At 35.2% G+C, this 25168-nt stretch overlaps 1 protein-coding gene across 1 annotated transcript in view; it reads right to left on the bottom strand.

The window, feature by feature from the left end:
• The window catches only part of LOC130580469 (receptor-type tyrosine-protein phosphatase delta), a 115367-nt gene that overhangs the window by 6022 nt on the left and 84177 nt on the right, over positions 1-25168 (bottom strand). Inside the window, exons 15-20 of the mRNA XM_057377989.1 lie at positions 13206-13491; positions 12543-12721; positions 11267-11393; positions 10148-10273; positions 5561-5715; positions 1540-1675 (exon numbers count right to left, since the gene is read on the bottom strand). Of these exons, the coding sequence (XP_057233972.1) occupies positions 1540-1675; positions 5561-5715; positions 10148-10273; positions 11267-11393; positions 12543-12721; positions 13206-13491 (1009 nt within the window). The remainder of the gene's footprint in view (positions 1-1539; positions 1676-5560; positions 5716-10147; positions 10274-11266; positions 11394-12542; positions 12722-13205; positions 13492-25168) is intronic.

Raw genomic sequence — 25168 nt, 5'->3', positions numbered from 1 at the left:
TCTTTATTTATCTGATAGTGCTATGTGGTAAATCTGCACAGGTTGAGCTTGTTAAAATCATAATAAAAATTATTCTGGAGGCAGGAAACTAACCAGATATTTGCTTCGCTGAGGTTGTGTCATCACTAATTTTTTTTTTATTAGTTGGAATAGTTAGAATAGTGGCAGAATACAATACACATATGCCTAAGTTTTAAGTCTATGTGCAGTCTAAGGAGTGGTGTTTTGTTTAATAAGGATTAGTTTTCCTGACAGTTCATACCACTGAATAAAAGACTTGTTTTCCACAGAATCCTGAAAGAAATACGTACACAACACTACTGCTTTCAGCAATGGGGATGAAGGGTAGCATACAGAAATAAGTCAAAGCAAGGGGAGGGAGGGAGCATATATTGCAGAATTTAGCTCTGTATTTGTCAGGTAGGCTCAAGGAAGCATAGCTTTTCTGTATACTGTAGTTATTTCGTGGAGCCTAAATGACAGAAAGCAGTCATTTTTCATTTTGCTTATCCAGAAGAATGATGGTAATGGAAAAGAAATGGAATTAACTCTTCAGTTTGGTCACAGTGATTTACTTGGCTAACTGACAAGATTAAAAATAAGTATCTGTATTTTTCATATAAGTTTTTATGAAGTTGTCTTCTTAAAAGTAAGACTACCCAGCTTATATTGAACAAGTTTAATTTTCTTGTGGAAAATGGCAAACTCTGGGGAACCATTTTAAATTTCACAGACTGTAATTTAAAGGGCACTGTCAATCAAATTATACTAAATAAATGTGTGACCTAAAATGTTTCCCTTCTCTTGCCATTTTTCTTGGTTCTCCTAATAGGTTGGCTTAGTTCAGGTCTTCTCAGAAATGAAAGTAAAAACTAAGCACAACATTAATTGATAATGTTTAAGCATATTCTTTATGATGTGACAAAATTCCAAGCATAGAGGCCCAGGTAACCTGTTTATACAATTTATCCCTTTCTTTATTTCTCCATGCCACACTTGCTAGCATGGAAATTATTAACACTACAGTTATCCTGAGTGCTGAATTTACCATTATGATTTTCAGGCCAAAGAGCCACTTGCTTGGTGACACAAAGTCAAAGAAAACATGAAAATAGTACACTGTCAGTCTGAAGTCTTGATTATCAAGACCTTGCTCCCAGAACAAAAACCAAAAAAATCAGTCCATCAACCTACAGAAACAATTTGACTGCTTCTTTATTACCACACATTTCTGCCAGGAAACAAGGATCAAATAAAAATGGATGATGCTTCACAAATGGATTTTCTCAACTACCATAATTTAGGATCCACTATTGAGATGATTTATTTCTTCCCCATCCTGCTGTAAGTACAGCAGTAACAGGCAACAGTCGTTGCAGTACCTTAATGGTAGATTTTACCCTGTAGTCACAGGACCAGAATATGACTTCAGATATAAAAGTAAGCACATTTTATACAGTCTCTATCTGTGCATTTTTTTGGTGGTGTRGATACTGCTTCTTTTCCATCACTATTGCATACTGATACTGTTTCACTCACCTCCGTCTGTACCATGGCTGGCCGCTGTGTCCTTAACATTTTGACAGTCTGGAAGATGTCCACAACACCTTCATATCTCATTCTTTCTAACACAATGCTCAGGGTTATGAATACTCCAGTCCTTCCAACACCCGCACTATTGAAGAGAATGAAGAGAAAATAAAAGGAAAAATACAAATGTTAATTGATAGTCAATGCTGAAAGAATTGGCTGACAAATTATCTGTGGTTACAACACACCGCATGTGTATGAATTTCTCTATGGGGAAAGGCTCAMTAAGCAAAATTCCCTGGCAAATTATCACACTGGAATCAAAAGAATAACTGAACTCAAGGAAACTTTATATGCCATTAAGAAGATCTTAACTCTCCAGTCTTCCTTGCAAAGTGACTTGGTTTGTTCATCCAGATATACAGTAATCAGTGCATGGTGAAAGCAAATGTTAACATTTGTTGCCAATAACATACATTGGAAATGACAAGAGAAAATGAAGCTAAAATGCATTTTACTGCTTGCTTTAGTTTAGTTTGTCATATATATGCCCTCTTTTGTACATCTTTAGTGTGTTATTTTACCTTCCACTTTGAGTTAGAAGTATGGATGTTTATTTAATATTGAACTCATTCATACATGCTCCAATTCAAATAATGGACACAAAAAGATATCMACACAGTCTTATTCAAGTCTGGCAGCCTCAATCTTTGCTTTCCAATGCTGATATGCATTTATAATGTTTGTCTATGCTAGTTTTAAATACTTCTTTTGCGTATATGACTTTTTTTCTGTCTGTTCTGTCCTGGGTTTCTGCTATTAGCTTTGACCCTCAAGAACTGATAGCAATCCCAATAGTTGTCAGTTTTCAAAATTAAACAATCACTTATTAATGAGGATTACCCTTAGAAAAAAAGACAGGTAATTGCACAGGAGAAAAAGATTTCCTAAGTCTGAACATCTGTGGGTGGAAATTAAGCACCTTGTCTTCTCAGTGTTGATGCTAATAATTTCACAAGGTTTCTTCCAGCCAGATAACCTTGGGAAGCTGAGGCCTATCCACCAGACAGGTGAATAGAAGAGATGAACAACAGGGAAAACCTGAAGAACTGTGAATGTTCATATGAACTATGACAGAGATGCAGCAAATTCACAAAACTGGTGTGGAAATTGAATGTCCAAATTGTGTGATGTTATTGCAGTGTTTGGTCTAGGTCAGTGCACTTCTAGGGCTATTAAACATATGCAATTTGATTTATCAATTTTGCATGGGCTGGGTGCCTTCAGATTGCTGAAGCAAAAGGACAACTGGCACATCACTTGACAAAATATCATGCTGTCACTGATGGCTTACCTATATGGGATACACAGACGCCCTGGACATCTAAAGCAATTGTAGTGTAAGGCACCTGATGAGGTAAATTAGACAGCTAGCAATTAAGAAATATCCTGAAAAATCCTGGAACCTGCTTGGACTTTACAAAGCTGATGACAGTGTGATCTAAGCCAGAAAATGACAGCAGAATGAAGGCAGTTTATCATTTTACACTCTCCTCGTTGCTGAGCAGCTATTTAAAGATTTTTTTTTTTTTTAAGTTCTAAATACGTGAGGGGATTTCTGGCCTCATACATTAGACAAATCTTTGTTATTTTGCTATTTTAAAAATATTACTCAGAACTCCCCAATTCATCAAAATGAAGGAATTTATTTGTTGTCTTGTGTATTTAAGAAATCAGCAGGTATCTGGAGACACTACTTAGGGAGGAAGAGAGACTAATATGGAAAGATCTCAATGCTTACAAATCCTAGGTAGTCATTAAGTGAAATGTCATGAAAAAAGTCTGTAGGAAATTGATCCTGTTGCCCTTACTGTGGCAAGCATATTTTAATACTGTAGCAATTCCTATCCAAAAATGTTTAGGATTTGTAGAGAGTGAAGGCACTCCTTCATGATGCATTATGATTCACAGAAATTTAAACAGTTAGAAACTAAAATTAGGATGCTTTAATGAACCATGAGGAAATATTGATTTGTTATAAAGAGAAGAGTGCATTACTCCCAATACATTTTGAATGCATGCTGGGAAAGGTCTTCCACACTCTTGAGCTAAAGGCTGCAATAACAAGACTATAAATATCTAATGCTGGTTGAAGTGAAAATTTTGCTTCAAAGTGAGCAATCTTTTGCTTTCTTAAATATTATTAAGTATTTGCCTCATGGGGTTAGAAATTTTTAAATTCAACACACTGATCTATTTTTAAAAATGCTAGGGAAAGAGAAAATTTAAAATTGTGTGTGGTGGGGGTTTATCGTGTAACAGAAAGCAAGCTCGTGAAAATTGCATAGAATGTGAAGGAAATGCAAAGGAAGTGGCACTAGGGGAGTTTTAATTCACTTTAAAACTCAACGTGGTACAAACTGGAGGTATTATTTCAGTAATTTCACACAGACTAGGAAAGTGCAGGTATCCAGGAACTTGTGCTTCCTGAAAGAAACAAATAAACTTACTAATATGCTAGGGACACTTCCTATTCATGTAAGTTGACTAACACTGACAATGATGATTAGCATTATCAGCCTTTAAATTGTCATTACAAGAGTGATAAAGACATTTAAAAACCAAGTCATGATTAAGTACACAGGATTTGCCTTTGTTTCTAGCAAAGTTCATGGTAGAAATCCCCATAATTTTACCATGAATGATCACATAAGTTTGGGAGGGTCTATAATGTACCGTAAACAGTATTCACTGCAGTCACAAATGGATAAAGAACTTAGAAGAAAAAAATCACTTTGTGCTCTTATCTGCATAAAAACACAAACATTGCTTATTACTCCTGTCCTTTCAAAACCCATTAATGTTGAAGAATAAGGATTATTCTTACTAGGATTGTCCTTCATTTTCTCTTGCCAAATGAATCCCAACCAGTGCTCTGCAGGCCATTAAAAATTTTAGACACACAAAAAAGCAGGATTCAAGTATTCTGATACATTTATTTTGTCAGTCTTTCAGATTAGGGGATCATAAAGAACTCAATTTCTGTTTACTCCTGACTTTGGAAAGATGAGAATCTCTGTCCCTCTGTTTACCAGGCTCTTGTAAACTTCATTTTGTCTCCCTGCTAGTATTGGGGCACTACGTAGCTTGCAGTAAGGACCTGCAACTTGTGTCAGTATTTTGCATTTCTGTTATATAAATAATATCTAATCTACAAAAAAAAATCATATTACAAAAATGAGTATCTAAAATCCTAATGGAATTTATAGAAAACAATTTATTAAATAAGAGATAAAAGATAAAGATATTATTTTTGGCCATCTGCTATAGACTCTAGAATACTGTAGAGAAAATAAATTAAAAATACAAGAATATTAAAAAGCCCATGCTGGATTATTTCTACCCACCCTACAAGCTGTTTTCATCTGCATCTCAATTGCAAAGGAATTGAGGGAAGTCACCACATCAAAAAAGAAGCACTAAGTTCTGAAGCTGGAACTCATCAACCCAAACCTCAATGATTTTTTGGCTGACAAAATTTCTAAAGATTCCCTTTCTTGCGATAGCTACCTTTTTCTTTTCTCTCATCTCGGTTACTACTAATGTGCCGCTGAGATATAACTAGCTTATTTGCAGCTAATAATTCCCACCAAAGTAACAGCCTCACATTTAATTTTTAGTGGAAAAAATATCAGATACAGCAGCCTGTGATAAGGGCTCTTCCTATGCCTTCTGTGTGCAGCAGTGACCAGATTGCGTTTACGCTGCATTAGAGACATTTCCAAGTGAAGAAAAAATCATGTGTTCCCACATATTTCTGAAGAACCTTTTTTGTGTAAATGGAATATCATAGAACAGTTTCCATTTCATACAGCAGTTCATTGTGTTCAATTTTAGATTTCCTATTTGATTATACTTTCTGTTAGTTCACCTCTGAAATTTTGTTTAAATATACACCTTTGCCACAATCATTTTCTAAAGCAATGAGCTTTAGAAAAAASCAAAATTTGCATATAATTTGCTTACTTACCTGCAATGAACAGAAATTGGTCCATCCTGACCAAATTGCTCTTTTGTTTTATGCACTTGGCCTATGAAGTCAATAAATCCTTCTCCAGACTTTGGCACTCCTTGCTCTGGCCAATCAGTGAACTGGAATTGCCTCACTGTTCGGGACTGACCATCCTTTAATAAAAGACACAAATAATGTATCACAAAAATGTGTTGCTCTGGCTTGAAGTTAGTCAGCCAATAATCATAAAGACAATCACAAAGTAAGGATGTTGTGAAATGTAAAGATGACATTTACRAAAACTCTCAACTGCAGTACTGGCTGAAGCTTTTGTATTGGCCTGAAGTGTAGCTTCATTAATGGCATTGCCTGGATTCTCTTCCACACTGCAGAGGACAGGAGCTGTCTGGYATTCTGATGGTGCAAGAAGTGTGTCTGAGACTAAAGGCATAACAACCCCACCAGGTTATATGACTTTTTTGGTATGCTTTGAATCCTGTGGACTGGAAACATACAGATCAGGTAGAATAAGGTCATCTAATCTGACATTCCATTTCTGAGATATGCTCATCTACTTCATGCCAGGAATATCTTTTGTGATAAGAATTGTTTAGTTGTTGCCCTCCTTGCAGATGATATCTTTAATAGTAAGCTGCTTTCTATAAGGTGAATGTTTTTCCTGGAAGAAGATGGATCAACAAGCAGTTGTTTAATAAACCACAAATTTCCCTTCAATAATGGTTCATTTAATTCACTAACAGCTTGGAGTTAGTTAAAATTGAGAGGAAGGGCTTCCTTTCTCAAAACAATCCATTTGAATCTCTTCAATTCCTTCAATTCAATAGTTAGGGATACTAACAACAATACTTTAAAGTGCAGAATCCTGAATCATAATTACTTTTATAATTGAACCACTGGAATAACTAAATGCCAACTTCTGCTGTGTGTCTCTCTAGCATGTAAAAATTCAAGATATAGAAAAATGTAAGACAAATGGATAAAGTAAATTTCTTTTGCATTTTCAAACATAGTGCTTGATGATTTTGACACTGTCAATCTGCACAGCTGAAATATTCAAAATCATGGCAATATAAGCTACTGATGCTAACTGCTGCCTCTAGACATCATGTTTTCTCAGCACCCGCCCTGCCATGCCTTCAAAATGGTCTTCTATTAAGTGAAACTCATGAAAAATTGAAATTTCTTCTAAGTGAAGCTCAKGAAAAATTGAAATTATTACTGGAGATTCCCCTCAAAAAGCAGCAAGTTATGCTGGAGGCAAGAACAGTCTTTCACTCTTTTTCCTTCTACCAAAAGCACTTACCTGTTACAGACCTTTGAATAGAATTGATTTTAAACATAAGTGAAGGAAACCCCAATACTTTGCTTTCTATTTCCTCTGGTTTTGTGGGGTTTTGCCTCCTGTATCTCAGATGAGTAAGGGAAACAAAAGGTATGTGTGTGTGCCAGCCAATTGTCCGTGAGAGGACACACACACTATCCACTTCCACCAAGCCACTGTGACAACCATTCAGTCGTCTGTATCTGTGAAATGCTTTTCACCACTTAAACAAATAGATAACATTTGAAAATATTCAAATTGATTTCTTGTGGGCATCAACACAAAGAACTAAATATTTCTTTCCAAAATGGTATTTTGTTAAGACAAACATCACGGATGGTCTCTGTAATCCCATTTTCCCCCAAGAAGACATAATGATCTTGCATCCTTCAGACAGCCTTAGGCTTATGGCATAAACTCATCAAGAAGACATAAGCAGAGGTTGATTCCCTTCAAAATAGCCTTCCATTCTTCGAAAGTAAAGAAAGAAAATCTGAAATTTGACTAACTTGCAACATGTTGTTAAGGAGATAGAAACTCTTCAGTAATATCTGCCCCTGACAGGACTTCCACTAAAATAACAGCAACTTTTTCCAGGTAGGAAAAGTAAGAAAGACACTAATTTACTGAAGTCCAGTCTGTCACTGGAAAGATCACACATTTCTCTGTGATAAATAGATCTAATAGCAAATATTTCTTTTTTGATGTGTCTAAATCAACAATATTAGTATGTTTCATGATTTCAGTAAGTCAGTATTCCAGTGCAAGTCTGTGAAATGGCAATAATCTCTGGTACTTAATGTTATTTAATGAGCAGAGAAGTAAAGTTACTTAGTCTATGCTAGACTAGCATTAAAGCATATTGGGAACTGATCTGCAATTTCTTACAGTTCCCTCTGCTACTGACATTACAAACAGTGCTGGTTTCTTTTAATAAGATTCTTSCCAAAAGCAGTCCAAATACAAATGCCAAATTTTATTAAAATCTTTACTTTCAAATACCGTGACAGTTTGTTCAGTTAGTTATCAAAATAAGTACTTTCAGATCCCTATGTGGCACAGAGGGCTTTTACTGTATCATCTTATTCTTTGGCTGACCGTTCAAATATCTTCTTCCTCCTCACAGGGGATATTCCACTGTCTTTTGATTAGGCTGCAGAATTTACAATACTCTCTTACAGCCATCACTAATGGTTTAGCCTTAAGTACAACTGGCCCAATGCATTGACCTCTCGAGTTTACGGAGAAAGTGAGTACAAAGCAGTCAGAAGGAGTAGCTTGAAACAGTTACAGAGGTCAATGTCACCGTACAACAATTCACACTTCAGTTTCTGAAATAACAGAGAGCTCCACTCTTGCTGCTGGCACCTACCAAGGTATTGTGCCTCATTTTTTTGTCCCTGTAGAATAACCTGTATCTTGGCCCTACCAGAGCRTGGATGTTATTGTAACAGTGTGGATGATTTGGACATGAGAGGGAGAGAGGATGTTTGAAATCACTCCAGCATTTACTCTTCTTGAATGCAACAATTTAGTCAAATGATCTCAGTTACCGGGTGTGACAGCCACAAAAGCCTAACTAGAAGGAAACTATTGTGTACATTTTGGTAAGTATTTCACACTTCTTCCAGTAAATTCGGAAGGAACATTAGTTTCCCGGCATAATAAGAAAATTTAAGATGGTGCTGTCAGCTCATTGATGAGTTTAGCAAAATTTGAGCCATCAAGATAGATTTTTAAACTTTGGGAAGCAACAATATGTGATACTAAAATGCCTCAACAGGACTGTCAATATGCTTGATGCTTTTTAAAAGGGATTTATCAATATCATGTCAAATACAATTAGTTCTGGCAAATTGATTTATTTTATTATTTGACCCTTTTTTTACTGCGGTTTGATAGCTGTAGGTAACCAGATTTTCTTAGAAAAATATAAAAAACCTATAAATATAGTTTATTTACATAGATAAATATACTTCAATATAAACTCTTGAAAGAGTTTTTTAAAATATAAACTGTTTGGAGGCACTTAGTGACACCTGTGGCTTTTTGTTATAACTGTTATTTTATGACCAGAGCTTTGTGAACTATGTCACATAATAACTCTGCCAGCTTGAGATAGATTTTTAATAGACAATCAGTGAAAACTATCAGCATATTTATAGTGAAATTGGCTTTGACTATCTCTGCTTACAAGTGTCCTTAAAGATTGATGCTAGGAACCTGTTCTCCACTTCTATTAAGCACAAATAGGTCAGAGAAGCTATGAGAAATATAATCCTTACTAGAATTYAAATAGAAGGAAATTCACATACAAWGTATCTACAGTTTCTGTGCAAAAAACTACACCTAAATCTCATTTGCCAAACGAAAAGGTAGGTATGCTGACTTGACAGCATATCTGATTTTACTTGAAGTTTATGTTAAAGCGTCTAGCTAACTATAAAGAAATCTAATATTTTGGAGRCTGACAGGCAACTCAGAATAGCCACTCACGTTATTCTGGATAGTACATCCTGCTATTTTGCTTGAACAAATAATGTTTCACCTTTCCTGCAGAAACAGAGGCTGACAGTATGTTTCCCTGCCATGCAGACTGAAGTACTAGAAATCAAGACTAAGAAATGCCAAATATGTATTAAAAGTTTATGTATGTTTAATCTCCTATGAGTGCTCAGTTTTGGACTCAGGAATTCAGATAAGAAATGCAGTATGAAAATGAGGATGCTAAGGTCACAGCTGCATGTATCTACTCTGCAGATATACTAGAGAGCTGAAAATATGCTATATGAAAAATCAAATTATAATGTGCAAAGCTTGTCCAGCTCTTCTTATGAATGTCATTTGCTCTGCAGTTTTAAAATTTCAGTGTATTAACCTTCGTAGTCACTCAGCCTCAGGGGTGGTGCAAAACAACAAAACAACACTGTAAGTGGCAAAAATTTTACCCAAAAATGATCAAGGGGAAAATGAGGAAAAAGAGGAAAATGGTCCTCAAATCATCTAATGTATTTTGGCACAAATAATTCTGAACTACAAAATTGTGCTGCCCAGATGCTACATCTGAATGAAGTCAATTGTTCCTACAGAAAGATCTCATTAATTTAAAAATAACTTCATGTGTTTTTTTTTTTATAACTGCTTGTAGAAAGAACATCTCTAGGGTTTTCTTAATAAAAATTTTAAAGCCCCAAAGACAGAAAAAAAAGGAATAGGCATTTTTTTATACTTATGGGAACAAGTGTAATGATATGTTGACTTACCCTTGCATCTGTAACCTTGAATTCCCTCAGAATATATTGTGGCATGTTGTACTCTGCCATTGGATCTACCACAAAATACTGATATCTGGCTGAGCGCTCTGCAGGCCAGTACTGGTGGCATTTTTCCTACAAAAAAAACAAAGTAAAATATGTTTACTATTACTTGAGAGCACTACCATAAAATGGAATAAACCMTTTTTTTACTCAGCCAAGTGTAATATTCATGGAAAGTGCCATTAGTGACAGAAACAGAAGCTGCTTGGTGCCAACATTAAATTCGCAGAGCAAAAATTATCTTTAATGCTGCATTGCAAAGGGTTTCTCTCTGGTCACAGAATATCAGAACTTGCTTATATTTCTGCTCAGTTTTATTATCTATCAGTAACATGAACTGTCCCTAGACTAATTTTCAATACAGAATTTTTTGTCTCAATTTAAGTCTTGAGACCACCTTCAGTTTTCTTCCTTTTTGCCTGTTGGAGCAAGTCCCCCCAGCCTCAGTCAAGGCTCTACCTCTGCATCCACTAGCCATGGCCTGAATAATCCCTATCCTCCCAGGTACATGGCCTCACTCAGACTTCACTTGTGACATACCAGCTTTCTCTTGATGCAATCCTGTCCGGATAGGAGACTGCTTTGCTCTTTCCAGTAGACAAAGCATCAATGAAATGACTTTAGGGGCTGAAACATTTAATGTGCAGCACAGACCCCAAAGAAAACATTCAGATCTCAAAAATACAACACTTTGTTTTAACATTTTTAYGAGGAGATGCTGCAAAAGTGAAGTTTCCAAATAAGAGATCTTTCTCTTTCAATAGAGAGYAATGCTCTCTCTGCATATTTTGGAATATCAGCATGAAAACCCACTTGCTGAGTTTCACAACAAATGTGTCCCACAAAAAAATGCACTGTTTTGTTTAGCTATTGCAACACATCAACAGATTAGAAAAATTTATACCTAGTGACCAGAAAGGCCACTCCTATAYCAACAGGAGAAGCAACCAAAATTCTCATCATTAGATATTCCTAACAATGAAATATTTTAATAAAAAGAATTACTTACTACTGGTTACTACAGCAACCAAMTTTTTAGTAAAGGAATATTAAAACAGTACTTACTCTGCCCATTTCTCGTAGTTTAGTGAGCATGACCACAATTGTAGAATTATGCTCCCAGAGCATTCTCCAAAAGTCTTCGGTTGTTTCTGCTAAAGGACCCTGTGTAGCTATGTAAGCTTTTTGTTGTCTATGCAAAAAAGAAAAAGAGTAAATTAGSAACAATATTTTAATCCAAAAAGTGAATTTATACTCATGTTCTCTGTTTATATGTAAATATTATCTAGTGGGAAAATAGATATACTATTAGTAATGAGCACATCAAAACCTTATTATGATTGTTTAATCAAACTATGGCTTTTTATTTTTAGAACTTTGAGAGGAAAATTACTCTGTTAATATTATGATGTATGACTTTATCATTATTATTTAAATTTTAATGCAACTCTAATTGCTCAATTTTGTGTGCTGTAAAAAGCACTTAAGAAACACTTAGTTGTGCTGGTTCATTTTATAGAAATAACTGTCTAACAATCTATTAAGTTTAGGAATTATAGCATCAAGCAGTTTCTTTATTAACTTCTCTTCAACAGTCTGATGCCTCCAGCAAAACTAAGGCAGGAAGAAAATTTGGGAATGGAGTGTACATTTCYAGGCCCTAATATTCTGCTAGTGGAAGCTACCACTGAACTGTTAAAAGATTGGATCAGCAGGTTTGTAAGATGATGACCAGTTTATGTTCTTGCTTCTTCAAGCAATAGAAACACCTTTGTTGGTGATAGTGGGGATGAAGTTTATTTTCAATTATGAACTGAGGTTCAGAAAATTGTATTTGTGGATATGGATACTCAGGCACATCTAAACTGACTTAGGAAAACCATTTCCCTTTCATGCCTTTTTTAACCAGCTGCTTAAGTCAGCTGAGGGCACATTATAGCACCATGTTCTCACACAGATGCTGGTGGGCTGCACATCTGTTTACATATAAAATGCTCTTGGTGGTTAGATCAAGCCTTAGTCAGTGTTCCAAGATCAYAGGTGAACACTTTGACATACAGTATATCTCCTGTATCTTATTTCTATATATCCTTTTAAACAGAATAACTGAAAAAAATTAGGAGTCAAAATTATGAATGTGCTTAAAATCTAAACTTTCAGCATGTAAAGCATACTGAGAGCTCTCAGTGGTTATAAATTAAAAAAAATACCCAATCAAACATGGCATGATGATAACAAATACTAGATTTCAATACTAACTTTTGTTATATTTGAAGAAATTACAGAAACAATTTTGTAGACTTTTAAAACAGTATAGATAAGAGCACATCACTATTTGTACCTGTATCCATCAATGAAACTGGCATTAATATAATCAGAGCCTTCTACTCCTCGGATAGGCTGCAAGCATACYCTTGTGGACTCATATGGCATAATATTGACAAGGCGATTTTTGAATTTATTACATGGAAGATTGGCACTGATGAATCTTGAAGTGTGAGCCTTAGAGCTAGCAAGACGCTGTTGAAAACAAATGCAAAGAATTAAGGCCAGGTGTAACAAAAGTAAGTGACACTATCAGATTTTATAATCTCTGCTCAATATCCATTCATGAATAATTTCAATTTCAGACGCTTATTTTTCCATATTCTGTTGCACTGTCCAAATATTTGTAAAGCTGCTTCTAACACCTCACCCAAGCACAATGTCTRCTCCATTAGTGCATTTGGACAAATTCCAGTATTAAACCACTACACAAACACATATTTCAAACTATAATAAYAGCAATAAAGGAACAGCAGGGTTAAATCACCCTCACTGAATGGTTCTTGTCCAGACACCCACTGAGAATAGTACTTTTTAGAAAGAACCATCTTCCTAATTTAAAATTTTACTCTAATGGTGTCTTTTATCTTTTGATTACTGGAAACAATAGGTGGAGAACAGAGCAGCTTTAGTCTTATATTATTTGGTTTTGGTTACCCACAACATAAAATCTCAGTACCTTAAATTCCAGTTCCATTCCTGTGACATTCTCGCCTGTTTCTATCTGTGTCAGCTTCTGGATATATGCATACAGGTTTCTGGCTGGCACTTCAGTATTTCCACATGTCACTGCTTCCAGCAGTGCATCATGGATAAAGATGTATTGGTCCTCAGTTTGAACCATGTAATTCCTCTGTGCTCTCATTAGAGTTACGTGGCCATAAATATCTACAGTCTTTTCATGCTTTATTCTCTCTAACATGGCATCTATCACAATRAAACAGCCAGTCCTGCCGACTCCAGCACTAAAAGAAATGAACAYGGGAGAGAAAACATGGACTGTTTCATTCACTGTGCTTACTTTCACGTCATTCAAGTTTTTTCTAATGCTGATTTGAACAGCACATGTTTCTGAATATGAACATCAGCTTTTATGAAAGTGGTGGTGCTCTGAAATAAGTAAACTCCTTAAAACATCCAWTACAAGCAATTGAGAACACAGAATGCTTTTATATGAGATCTTTGTATCTTGCAGTTTCAAGTTTGACCATAACAGAAATAAAACACCTTGCAAAATATTCTCAAAATATATGTCTTTAAAATGGAAATTACTGGAGATGATGAATCTTTTAAGAATTCAAGCTTGATTTCTAAGTCATTACACATGCTGTTGTTGCCATTCCGTTTACAATTTGCAAGAAAAACTCTTCCAGAAAATGGATCTCTATCATGCTTTGGTGGTCAGCTTTCCACCCCTCTCCCAACTCTGCTGATGGGGCTTCTGTTAACACAGCTCTGTGCTCTGCTCTTTCCCTTAGCTAGGACATACTGTTATCTTTCGCAATGCAGACCCATCCCCAGCTGTAGGCTGGGGAAATCCGACTGTCTGGGTGCCAACGGTACTGATTCAAATCAGACTATCTTTCTGCAGCTTCAAGAAGTTTTGTTTCAACTATTTGCATGCTAAACAAAGCAAAAATGTAAAATGTAATGGGTTTTGCACACAGTTTTTCTGCCCAGGATCACATCATGTCTGTAACAATGAATTACTGTTGCAGGCCTTCTAAATGCTTAACTCTTTTCAGCTAGTGACATTAAATGAAGTGCATAGTACAGCATACAATAGTTTATAAATCCTCAAGATGCTGAGATTAGCTACATTGAGAATATTTAAGAACCTCACCAACTGCAATTTTTTGGACATAAATAGAAAGAAACAAAAAGATTTATAAACCAGCTTCTAGAAGACAATTATATAAAAGTCAAAACTTCTCACAGCTTCTATATTTTTCTTGAGATACTAAATATCTTAAGTCCATCCTGAAATTGATAAGGAAGATTAAACATTTATTCCTTGCAGAACACTTTAAGAATCTTTGCTGATTACTAGCAAACTGAATTTACTTATAACCAAATCAGAAAGAAGTACAGAACAGAAAGACATTTTATCTCACATGAGGAAAGTCTTCCTTCTAAGATTGCATATTTACATATTGTTAATTATGTATTCTTGCCATCAATAAACTYCTCCAAGCAGCACATCCTCTTCAAACACTGTGGACTTCTGCTAACAGACTCAATGCATCAATCTCAATTTTCTTAGATGCTACTCTGACRAGAATTAATCAATATTCTGAGTTTAAGAAAATTTACCAATCAATGACATTCATCAATGGGAGTTGTAGAGAAGGAAAAATAAAGAGAAACAAAATGATGGCTATCCTAGCTCAACAGTAGTTAATTTACCTTGTATAATAAAAGCTCTGCATTCCAGAAAAACCTGCTGGTGTTAACATTGGTAAAAATCAAGGAGAAAACCTCAAAAAGATGTCTCACTATTGTGGCTTTCTTTGGTTTTTTTGTTTTTTTTTTTTAACTTTTTTTTGTTGTTCTTGTAATGGCAATGAAATCAACAGAAGCAGCACACATTTGTATGTCAGACTGGTTAATACTGAGTTTTCAATGATCACTCTTCACATTCAGTTTTTATCAGCTTAAAAAGTGTTGACCAAGTGAGAAATATGAAGGTTTGGCAGTGCAGATTTTCTCAGTAATCTAGAATATGGTTCTTTTTCCTATCACGTATTAGTGAATTGCTGTTCCAACATCATGTTTATAACTAGATTTGCYATTTTGCAGATCAAACATCAGAAAATTCACTGGGACCTGCAGACCACAACTGCAAAATCCCAAGCCAATTGGAAACTTGCACCTTCAGATGGAATGAGCAATTCTCAGTTCTTCTTTTAATGTCTTTTATTATTATTACATAAATTCTTTCCATGAGCTCAAAGAGGAATAGTTATTAGCATACTCCAGCACAAGAGATAATTGCTAGTCTACAGTTCTATGCAGAAGTTATGAAGATCATGACAGCAGATCCAAACACATTATTATGCACTGATTTCATGATAAGGATGGAGGGGCTGACACACTACATTAATAGAGGCATTTGGCTTCACTGGGCCCCTGACACACTCCTCTCTGGATCATTTTATCCAGAAAGATATTTCACAGCCTTAAGGTGTTGAGTATAATCTAATTCTGCCTGTTATAAATGAGCTGATACCAAACTACTCTTTTTACTTTCCACATAAAAATGGAACCAGTGCTCAGATTTTAACTTCATTCCCCTTTGAAACATGCCCTTCCTGCTCTAAATATCTTCTAACTTCAAACTCCAATAGCTTACTATACAAAGGAAGAAACTATCTTATCCTATTTTTTTATCCCGTTTCTTTTTCTCCTCTACTATCACACAGTCTTCTTAATATGATATGAAACACTGCTGGGAAACCATTCAATTTGAATCCTCACTAATAAGCCACTGAAATATAAAAATTTCTATGTCTTTTGTCTGCTAACGATGGTAATTCAGCTAATAAGAATAATTTCACGAATTGTTTCTACCTCTGTTATTGACTTCCTTGACCTTTTGGTTTGCATCTTCTGGTGTTATTGTCAAATTTAGAGTTTAAAAAAAAAAAATCATTCTTTCATTTCAGGTAGTGAAAGACATTGTTATATTTTCAAGCTGAAAACCGAAGATAACTATTAAAAAGACATGCCTACTAGGAAACTGTTACAGCTTCAAATATTGTCATTATAACATTTGTTTTCAATTTCTAAAAGAATGACTGACTCACTCCCATGAGCTGAAACATGCTTAATGTCCTGTGATGCAATACAGCTACAATAGCTACAATTCAAAAAAGGAAAATGAAGAGGCATAAGGGGGACATTCTGAATTCAAATCGCTGCATGGATGTGTTAAAGGTTGCCTTTTGTGATTAATTTGTAGCTGTTTAAATGATGACCCTTTACTGATACTTCAGTGATTTGGCAAAGGAAGGCAGTGTAATTACCAGCATTCACAGATCATTTAAYTGGAAGCAAAGACAGTAAAATATGGACCAAAAATCATGTAGGACATTTTTGAGTCATATCAGGGGAAAATTTTATTGAATATTACTGTTTCAGATTGAATGAAGCTTGCATTTATGAACTGAAAGTACATGAAATTGCTTGTGATATGGGAAACATATAAAAAGGTCTGGATTTTATTGAGGAACTTCATAGGATTAATTAGATTCCAATTCCACAGAAATTCTGTAGCAGTTCTGACGAGCAATATTTAGATTATTTTCCCTTTTTCCCCTTAGGAAATTAGAACAGAATAGAAAATCACCCCTCTATCCAGGAAGCAGCAAAAAAAAACCCTTATGAAACCACTGAACATCCTTTTGAAAAAAAAGGCATCTGACCAAAATAACATCAAGACCTTGTGCAAAGAGGTAAATTGAAATTTCATTTTAGAAGAGATACTGGACTGCTGTAAGAATTATATACCACTTTATAGGAAACCTTTGAGAATTTATCTGCAAGTGTACAATGACTTTCTTTTCGTCTCACTGTGGTTATGGTTGGGTACCAGCCAACAAGGATGGTATGCAGCACTTTCTTAGGTGCAGTGCTTTACCAATGGAAGACTTTGCTGACTGAATTTTCTTCATCCCTATGCTATGCATGGAGGCAATCTTATCTCTCACTGAAGTCATATAAAACGTCTGAAAAAGAACATGGAATTAAAAAAATCAGAAAACAGGAGTATATTGCATTACAAGCAGATAAAGCTCAGTCTGGAAGTCTCCCTAGTTTTCATAGATAGTGGGCAAAAGCATAGCAAGTTTTCATAGATAGTGGGCAAAAGGGTCACACACCAAAAGCAAGCCTTAGATCTTTCCTCCTTTATGAAGCTTTAATAAGATTTTTCATTTCAGTCTGTACATTCTCAGAATTCTAATATTACCACAAATTCTTCAAATATAACTGTCCCAGATTTAAGCCCATATTKTTTTGTAATATGCAATTGCAAAAGTATAATAATGTTCAGGAAGTAAATTTGTTCTTTGTCTAATCCCGMGTTCAGCTCTGTAGAGATCAAGGACAAGAAGCTGTCTTACGAGATCTTGAACACAAACAAACAAACTTTTAAATRAGAACACATACAGAATCAAAACTCCTAGCAATTTCTATAAAAAACCCCATGTATAGGGAATAATTGTTTAGTAAAATAATTTTAAAAGATGAGTTTCCCATGTAGGCTCAAAGTGTAGCACTAGTAATGTTCAACAAGCCAAAAAAAATTAAGAGAACCTTCAAACAATGACATTCCATTAAAGCATTTCAAATCCTCTCACCAACCATAAATTAATGTTACATGGAGGAGATGAAAAGAAAATTACTATTCATCCTTTACTTGCCACAGAAGAATTAGGATTGTGAAATGAAATGATGAGAATTTAAAATAAACAGGAAGTAATTTTTAAACTAGTACATAATTAAATTGTGAAAGACCTTGTTACAGAATACCATGTATGGCAAAAGTAAATTTGGAGAGGAAAGGATCAATCAAGGGTTGTCAACTAACACGTTACAGACACAGCTTCCGCTACAGAAATCCTTTTATTAGATTTCGCTGGAATTTGAATAGGGACTTTGAAAAATAGCATTCTAGAAATGTCCTGGGAGGGAAATTGAGATGCACTGTTTAAATTTGTTCTCRTGATCCTACATAGTTATAAAAGGCATAAGCATTCCATTTCCCACTTGTAAATCAGATCTTAGAACTCTTCTTTTGAATCAACACTTCAGCCTCCGGGTACCTAACACCTTTAGGAACTACACCATTGAAAAGGCACACCATTGATTTTGATACTTGCTTCTTCTTTCTTAAAAAAGACAAATTATCATAACTATTCTACCTGCTTCTTTCCTGAACATGAATTCGTTGTGAAAAATAATCTTGTACTGTCCTACTTGTGATATGGAATAGCAAAAATTATACACAACTGAAAAGTTCACTGACCTTAATTCATAACACTTATTCTTCCTATCATGGTTTCCCTTCAGGATTGATTGTTGATTCTATATAACAATACATGCTGTAATCCTGCTTTTCATAGAGAATTTTTATATATACACCTTACTTAATCACCATGTTATCTGAGTTCTTCAATTACTCAGACATACAAAGAAAAGAAATTAAAATAAACTTTACTCCTCTATACTGTTTTATCTGTGTACAAGTATTTACTCTGATTTTTTATTTGAAAATTAATTCAGTTTTCAGATATTTTTCTATTTTTCTACTTCTCTAAATACAATCTTACATATGCAGTGTACTTCATTCTACTACTAATTCTAATACTACATGTATTTAGTATCAAAGAGTAACTGTCCTAAATATATCTTCTCTGTAATATTAGCTGAGTTCCAGTGTACCATACAATGCATTGAAAAAGCCTTCATGACATTATGCATTCCACTGAAGAAAGAATGATCTTAAATTTACTGAGATAGAGTTTAGAAGCAGAAAGTATTTTAAGGGTAATTTTAAAAAACATATCTTACTGTGACTTGTTACCTTCAATTAAAGACAGATCTATGCCTGCACAGCTGTAGTAAATACAGAAAATGATACTTCTGGGTAATTTAGCAAAGGAAGTACACTGCGATCCTATCGTCAATAAATAAAAGTGAAGATTACAGCACAGAAGTCAATGAACAGAAATTATGCTGCTTGCTGCTACAGCTATTTGTTGCTTTCTTTGCAGTTCAACCTGCTTTGCATTCTGAGGATGGAATGCTTTCAGAAGTTGTTTTGCACTTTTGAATATTTCTGTCTGTGCTTTGATTATATTTTCATGGGAAGAGCTATTAGCCCATCAGTGCGAGTAACAGAAGGCGAAGTGATGCTATCTGAAAATAAATTAAAGAATGTGGGGAGATATGTGTTCTCTAGTACTGCATAATTGAAAGACCTTGAAAGTACTTGCTAGCCACTAAGATGATTCCATGTTTCCGAGTCCTCTGCACCCATCCCTTATTCGAGGTGTTTGTATTCCTATCCTGTAGCCAACAATTGTTTCTTTTCTTAACAGCAGCTGCCCTCGGGATTATTTCTGCTTGGGTTTTAGACTGATGGAACAGTGATGAGATCTAAAGTAAAAGGAAGACATATCACTAGGACTCCTCARTCCACACTGGCTTTGTTTTTCTTCAGTAAAGCTGAAGCCCCCACAGCTCAAAGCCCTAAATGAAACTGCCCACAAATCTTTCTCATTTTTATCTTTTTTTCACTCCCCTGCTTCCCTTTCTGCTACTCYGGAAACTTGAAAATAACAGTAAATTAGTCCTGAACCTTGACACTGATAMTGCTTTAGCATTAGGCCTATCATTTTGGATCCCCAACAAACAAGATTTAAAACAATACAGAAACATCCTGGCTCAGAAGTGAGAAACATTATTCTCAGAATGTTTCYTTCTTTTCAATCGAAAACGGGTGTGTCTAGGGGAAGCATTCAGYGAATGAGACAAACATGGTATCGCCACCTCTGGATTTGGTTTAAACTGAATGGTTACAATACAGTATTAATGTCGTGAGACGCTCGCTACACAGTAGAAAATGGAGTTGAAAAAAACGAAGGCTTCTCTGGTGAGCTCATATAAAGGTTAGCCCTGTTTTTTTAGACCAAGTGATGAAAAAAATAAATACCCTTTTTAATATCTCTGGCAATACTCCACTGACCRCTGAAGGGCTTAGTTACTGGTACTCATCACAAACCTCTGCAATCTTCATACCAACATGAATTCTCCGTAACACAGAAAATCAGGTTGTGAAAGGTTAATACCACTAAGCATTTCACATTTCTTAATCACAACTTGTGATTTAGAGGTTAGGCTCTAATCTCTTTCCTTTTTTTCAGAACTTTGAACTTATGAGTAAAAATTGTGGACAAGTTAAAATGAAAATAATGAGAGTTTTAGTGTAGAAGTTTCAATGTAGCTGTAAAATGAACTTGGATAGTATTATGACATTAAAAATTATTTTTAAAATTCAGGTGACAAAAAAAAATAGACATCACAATTGCAGGATTCACTTGGAACAGCAGTCACTGACAAAATCTGATAATAAGTGATGAGACCCTGAAGTAAGTCTATAAAAGTATGAAAAATGAAGAAAGATTAATATTCAGGGCAGAATACTGATTGGAAAGCCTCCATGAAAAGATAACAGGACTATTTTTAAAGCTGCATTTCACTTCTAGAGACATGGGGAGAGGATTTAAAGAGACTTTCATGCTGATTACTTTAGATAAAAATACAGCCTGTTCGAAGTTAGCCAAACATGCTGGGTAGCCAAGTTGATGCAATGTGTTCCAGCGTACTYGGTGTCTATGGATATTCCRGAATTTAATGTAGGTACAGCTGGGAAATCTCAGAGATACCCCTTTCCAGAATTCAGCTATTGGGTTATAAAAATATTTTCACATTTCCTGCAGATGGCTGGATTCTTTTCTTCACTCATAATTTTAATTCAGAATTCATTACGGACAGCTGCTGGCTCTGATAGAACCTAATTGCTCTTTTACTAGACTCAGCTGCAAGCAGTCAGATTTCCTTTTCCTTTGTAGAGTATATTATATATAAACATGGGTGGAGAGAAAAATAACCAATTAACTAAATACATATGGATAAAATGACTCACTAAGAGTGCTGATCAAATAATGTATCAAACTACAGCTTAGGTCAAAGGAAATTACAGGCCTTGTAGGACATGATAATATATATATGGRAATAATTATCAGCACCAACATATTTGTAATTTGAGATAACACATGGAAAAGGCATTGCTTTTGTTAAAAAAAAACTTACAGAAAATTATTACATTTTAATGAGGGGCAGGTTATTTCACTAAGTGAAAAGTCATCAGTCTTCAGCAGACCTGCTCGATTGAAACCATTTGTTGGCCAAATTGAAGTCAGGCCTCAGTATGCCTCAAGAAAATGTGGCATAAKCATGGAACTATTTTTACTGCCTTGCCTCTTATTAAAAAAAAAAAAAAAAAAAAAAAAAAATCTGCAGGGAATAATTGCTATTACTCAGGCTACCAAAAAGGGGTATGTCACAAAATGAGGGAACAGAGACAGCCAGCACAAATGACAAGGGATGTGAGGATTCCTTTCTACCTCCCTCCACKTGACAAATACTGGAATGGGTTAGAATATTTTGCTATTCCAGTTCGCTATGATGGATGAACTCAAGGAAAAGCTGTAGACATGGCAAAACATGGAAGAGCATTGAATAATAATTTTTTAAATCCTTTTATCCAAAGACACTCAGTAAAATGAAAGTAAAAATATCTTCTAAAGTAATGTGTGAAACTACTGAAACAAGCAAAAAGGTCAAATATAATTAATACTGCCTGTTTTTGTTCTTTAAATTGTGTGTACAATCATAAATTTAAGCAAAAAAAATCCACTAGTTTCTCTAGGTAGCTAGAAGAATAAAGTGGGAAAATACTGAAATCCTCATGAAGCAAGGCTAAACTAGTCACTGTTTGCTACTGGAGAAGAAACTTTACTGAAATATTGTTGACATTGGAGTTTTGTACTTTTCCCTGAAATTCCTGACATTTGCTATTGTAGAGACAGGATCCTGGCCTAGATAGACCCCTGATTCTATCTAGTAATAGCACTCCCTATGTTCCTTTACAGATTTCTGACTGCTACTAGAAACAAATCTTACCCTATGCAGTCACAGCAGCTTTTTAGGATTTCAAAAGATAATCCAGCCCTGAGTCTCACCAGTGGGGGGTATAATCCTCTGAACCACAAACTAAGTGCCAACCAAATATGGTTTTATACACATATCACTGATTTAATGAAAGACACCATAGATAGGTGTTTTTCATTAGTTGAACCTGCATGATGAAACACTGCTAATACATGTTATTTGCATGTTTTTGAATTTCACTAATAGTTCCAGKGATACTTTCCGGGTTTTAAATGCTTACAAACAGTGAAAGCATACACTGTACAGTACAGTATACTGAAAGCAGTTTCAGTTCAGGTTTCAGAAAGCGCTTGTTTGCTCTGTAGAACTGATCTCTAACTAAAGACAAAACCTGAAAGTGGATCAGCATCAGTTTGCTTGTGCTTYACACTTCATGGAGGATTTCTAGATAATACAGCCAAGTATTTTCCTACTCTAATACAAAAAACCTTCAAGGCAAATATTAAAAGACCCTCTGCACATTAGGTATGTTATGATTGCTCTGGTCATGTTCATAATTCCAGGTTTTCATATGCAAGTACCTAAATTTAAGGAAATAAATTAAGAGAGCTAAGCTAATAAGACCCAAACTGCTGTTAAGTTGAAGAGGGAWGAGTTGGGGAAGGTAACTGGCATCCTTGCAATCAAGATGATTCAAACTAGTGACCCTYGAATTCAAACCAAGAAAAGAAAATGCAGCATTACCCATCCATCCTGTATAGAGCCATGCTGGCTCTATCAGCATACAGATGGGGATGCTGCTTTCTGTCTGTATAATTGCATGACCATATCCCAGTAATTGAGAGCTCTTGCATGTTCAGCATAAAATATCCAGGGTCTTCAACTGTAAGATTTCTGGAATCTATTTGAAAGTTTTTATGGTGAGAATACAAAGAAAAATCTGAAGTCTTGTCTATTTGTTACATCTGTAACAGTTCCTGTGTATGTGTGTAATACCATACATTACAATTAACAAGGAGTGTCTTGTTATTTCAATTTCTTCCATCTAGCCTTTRTCAACTTTACTTTTAGACTCTCTCTTTTTCCAGGAGATTCTGCAATCCCAATAATTGGGACAGAGAAGGCAGAGAAACCATGCAAAAATTTCTACATCAAGAGAATCCAGTTCCACTTCCTTAAACAGAAATCAAACATCTCAGGCATAAACTCTGCAAGCCTTGGTACCATATCCTCTATAATATACAGGCTGAAATGAAATAACTTGTAAGAATGAAGGCATGTGTAGAAATGAAATTAATCCCAGTGAGTTACTCTGATTGCACAGTCTGAGTATCTGAGACAATTAATACATATGAAATACAAGGAAAATACGAACATTAACKCATTGCTCGATTTTTATATTAAGAGGAACTAAATATCCTAAGCAAGATCACCAACTGTACATTTTTACAATATGAGATTCTAGTAACGTTTTTATCTCTCTCTGCTTTTTATTAGTGAACAACGACTATGAGAAAAAAAATTAATTAACGAGATGTACAATGATCCACAGCTAGCAGCTGAAGAGTAAATAGTGTTGGAGTGATTTTGTATAGGGATGATATTAAGCACAGTTTGATATACAGTAGCAACTCAATAACTTCTAGACAGACATATGGGTAAAGCAGAGAAAATTTAGAAAATTTGTGATATTAAAATACTTGTCATACTAAAATGCTTTCACTATCTTTTCCTCTCTAGAGCTTTCAGCTGTCYGAGGAAGTTAGTAAGTGTCCTGAATTGTTCTCAGAAGAAGAAAAGAGAAGGAATGAGGGAGATTTTAGTATTTTTCAATCATATTTGTGAGATTTCTGAATATGTTCTGGGGTGTTCTTTTCCCCCCCACYGTGAAAAAGGATAGGCAGTCATCTGCAACCTACTCACTGCAAGGATTAAAAAATGAGCACTTGTAAGGCCTATGGCAAAAGAAGCAGTTCAAACGATACAGAAGTGAAATAAAACAATCCAGTGGAAAATCATTGCCTTTGATAGGCGTATTTTTTTCCTCAAATGTTCTATTTTTTATTCACAAATACTGAACAAAAATTAGGTAAGTAKTCTACTTTAGGAAATAGGGTATCACATGGTATTTTCTTATATTTTTGAATATTATCTTGTTTTTCACTCTGCCAACTGGTTATGTGAGTATATTCGGTCACAGATTTACTTAAAACAGTCACATTCCTCCAAACATCCAAGTGTTTCTGTTTGCAACAGCAGCACTAACAGCACCTGCCAAAGCTTGACAAAGTATCTTAGAGATATGCCCCTTGGTGCTGGTATTAGAAGAAAGATTCAAACATACGGGATTGCTCTAACATGTTAAGCTTTTAGGTAGTGTTACTGAACCAGCTACTGAAGTGTCTGTGATGTTTTGAAAACATAGTGGCATAAAACTCCAAACACCCTCCAGTGCTGGTTTATTGTGATCTGATTAGCACCTGTTTGCCTGCACTAATCCAACTTCAAACAAAAGCGTGTGTTTTCCCTGCTATCGTTGGACCACACATTAGAGTCTCACCAATGCAGAATTCTAGGGTTTAAGCCTGCATTTTTTCAAATTAAAGAAACAACTTTTTTCTAGATCAGGTCTGCAAATTAGGGCAAGTCATAGAGAGACACCAGTGGGATTGTGGTATTACTCAACTTCTGTGCAAAGGGACTGAAAGGGTAGTCTTAAAATATAACTGTAAATGAAAAAAAGCATATATATGCAWTTTTCAACCACTGTAGAAAAATCTTCAGACAAGTTACTCTTAATAAGCCAAGTCAAGAGTTGAACACATCATGTAAAGTACCTACAAACAGAACGGGATCGCTAAATTTCATTTGTGGGTTTTTGCTTTGGTGGGTTTTCTTTGGGGA

Source organism: Malurus melanocephalus, unplaced genomic scaffold, assembly GCF_030028575.1.
Source record: "Malurus melanocephalus ecotype Western Australia unplaced genomic scaffold, MMel_1.1 scaffold_337, whole genome shotgun sequence".
NCBI classification, from domain to species: Eukaryota; Metazoa; Chordata; class Aves; order Passeriformes; family Maluridae; genus Malurus; species Malurus melanocephalus.
The sequence above is the reverse complement of the archived record's forward strand: the minus strand, read 5'-3'. Positions and strand labels throughout refer to the sequence as shown.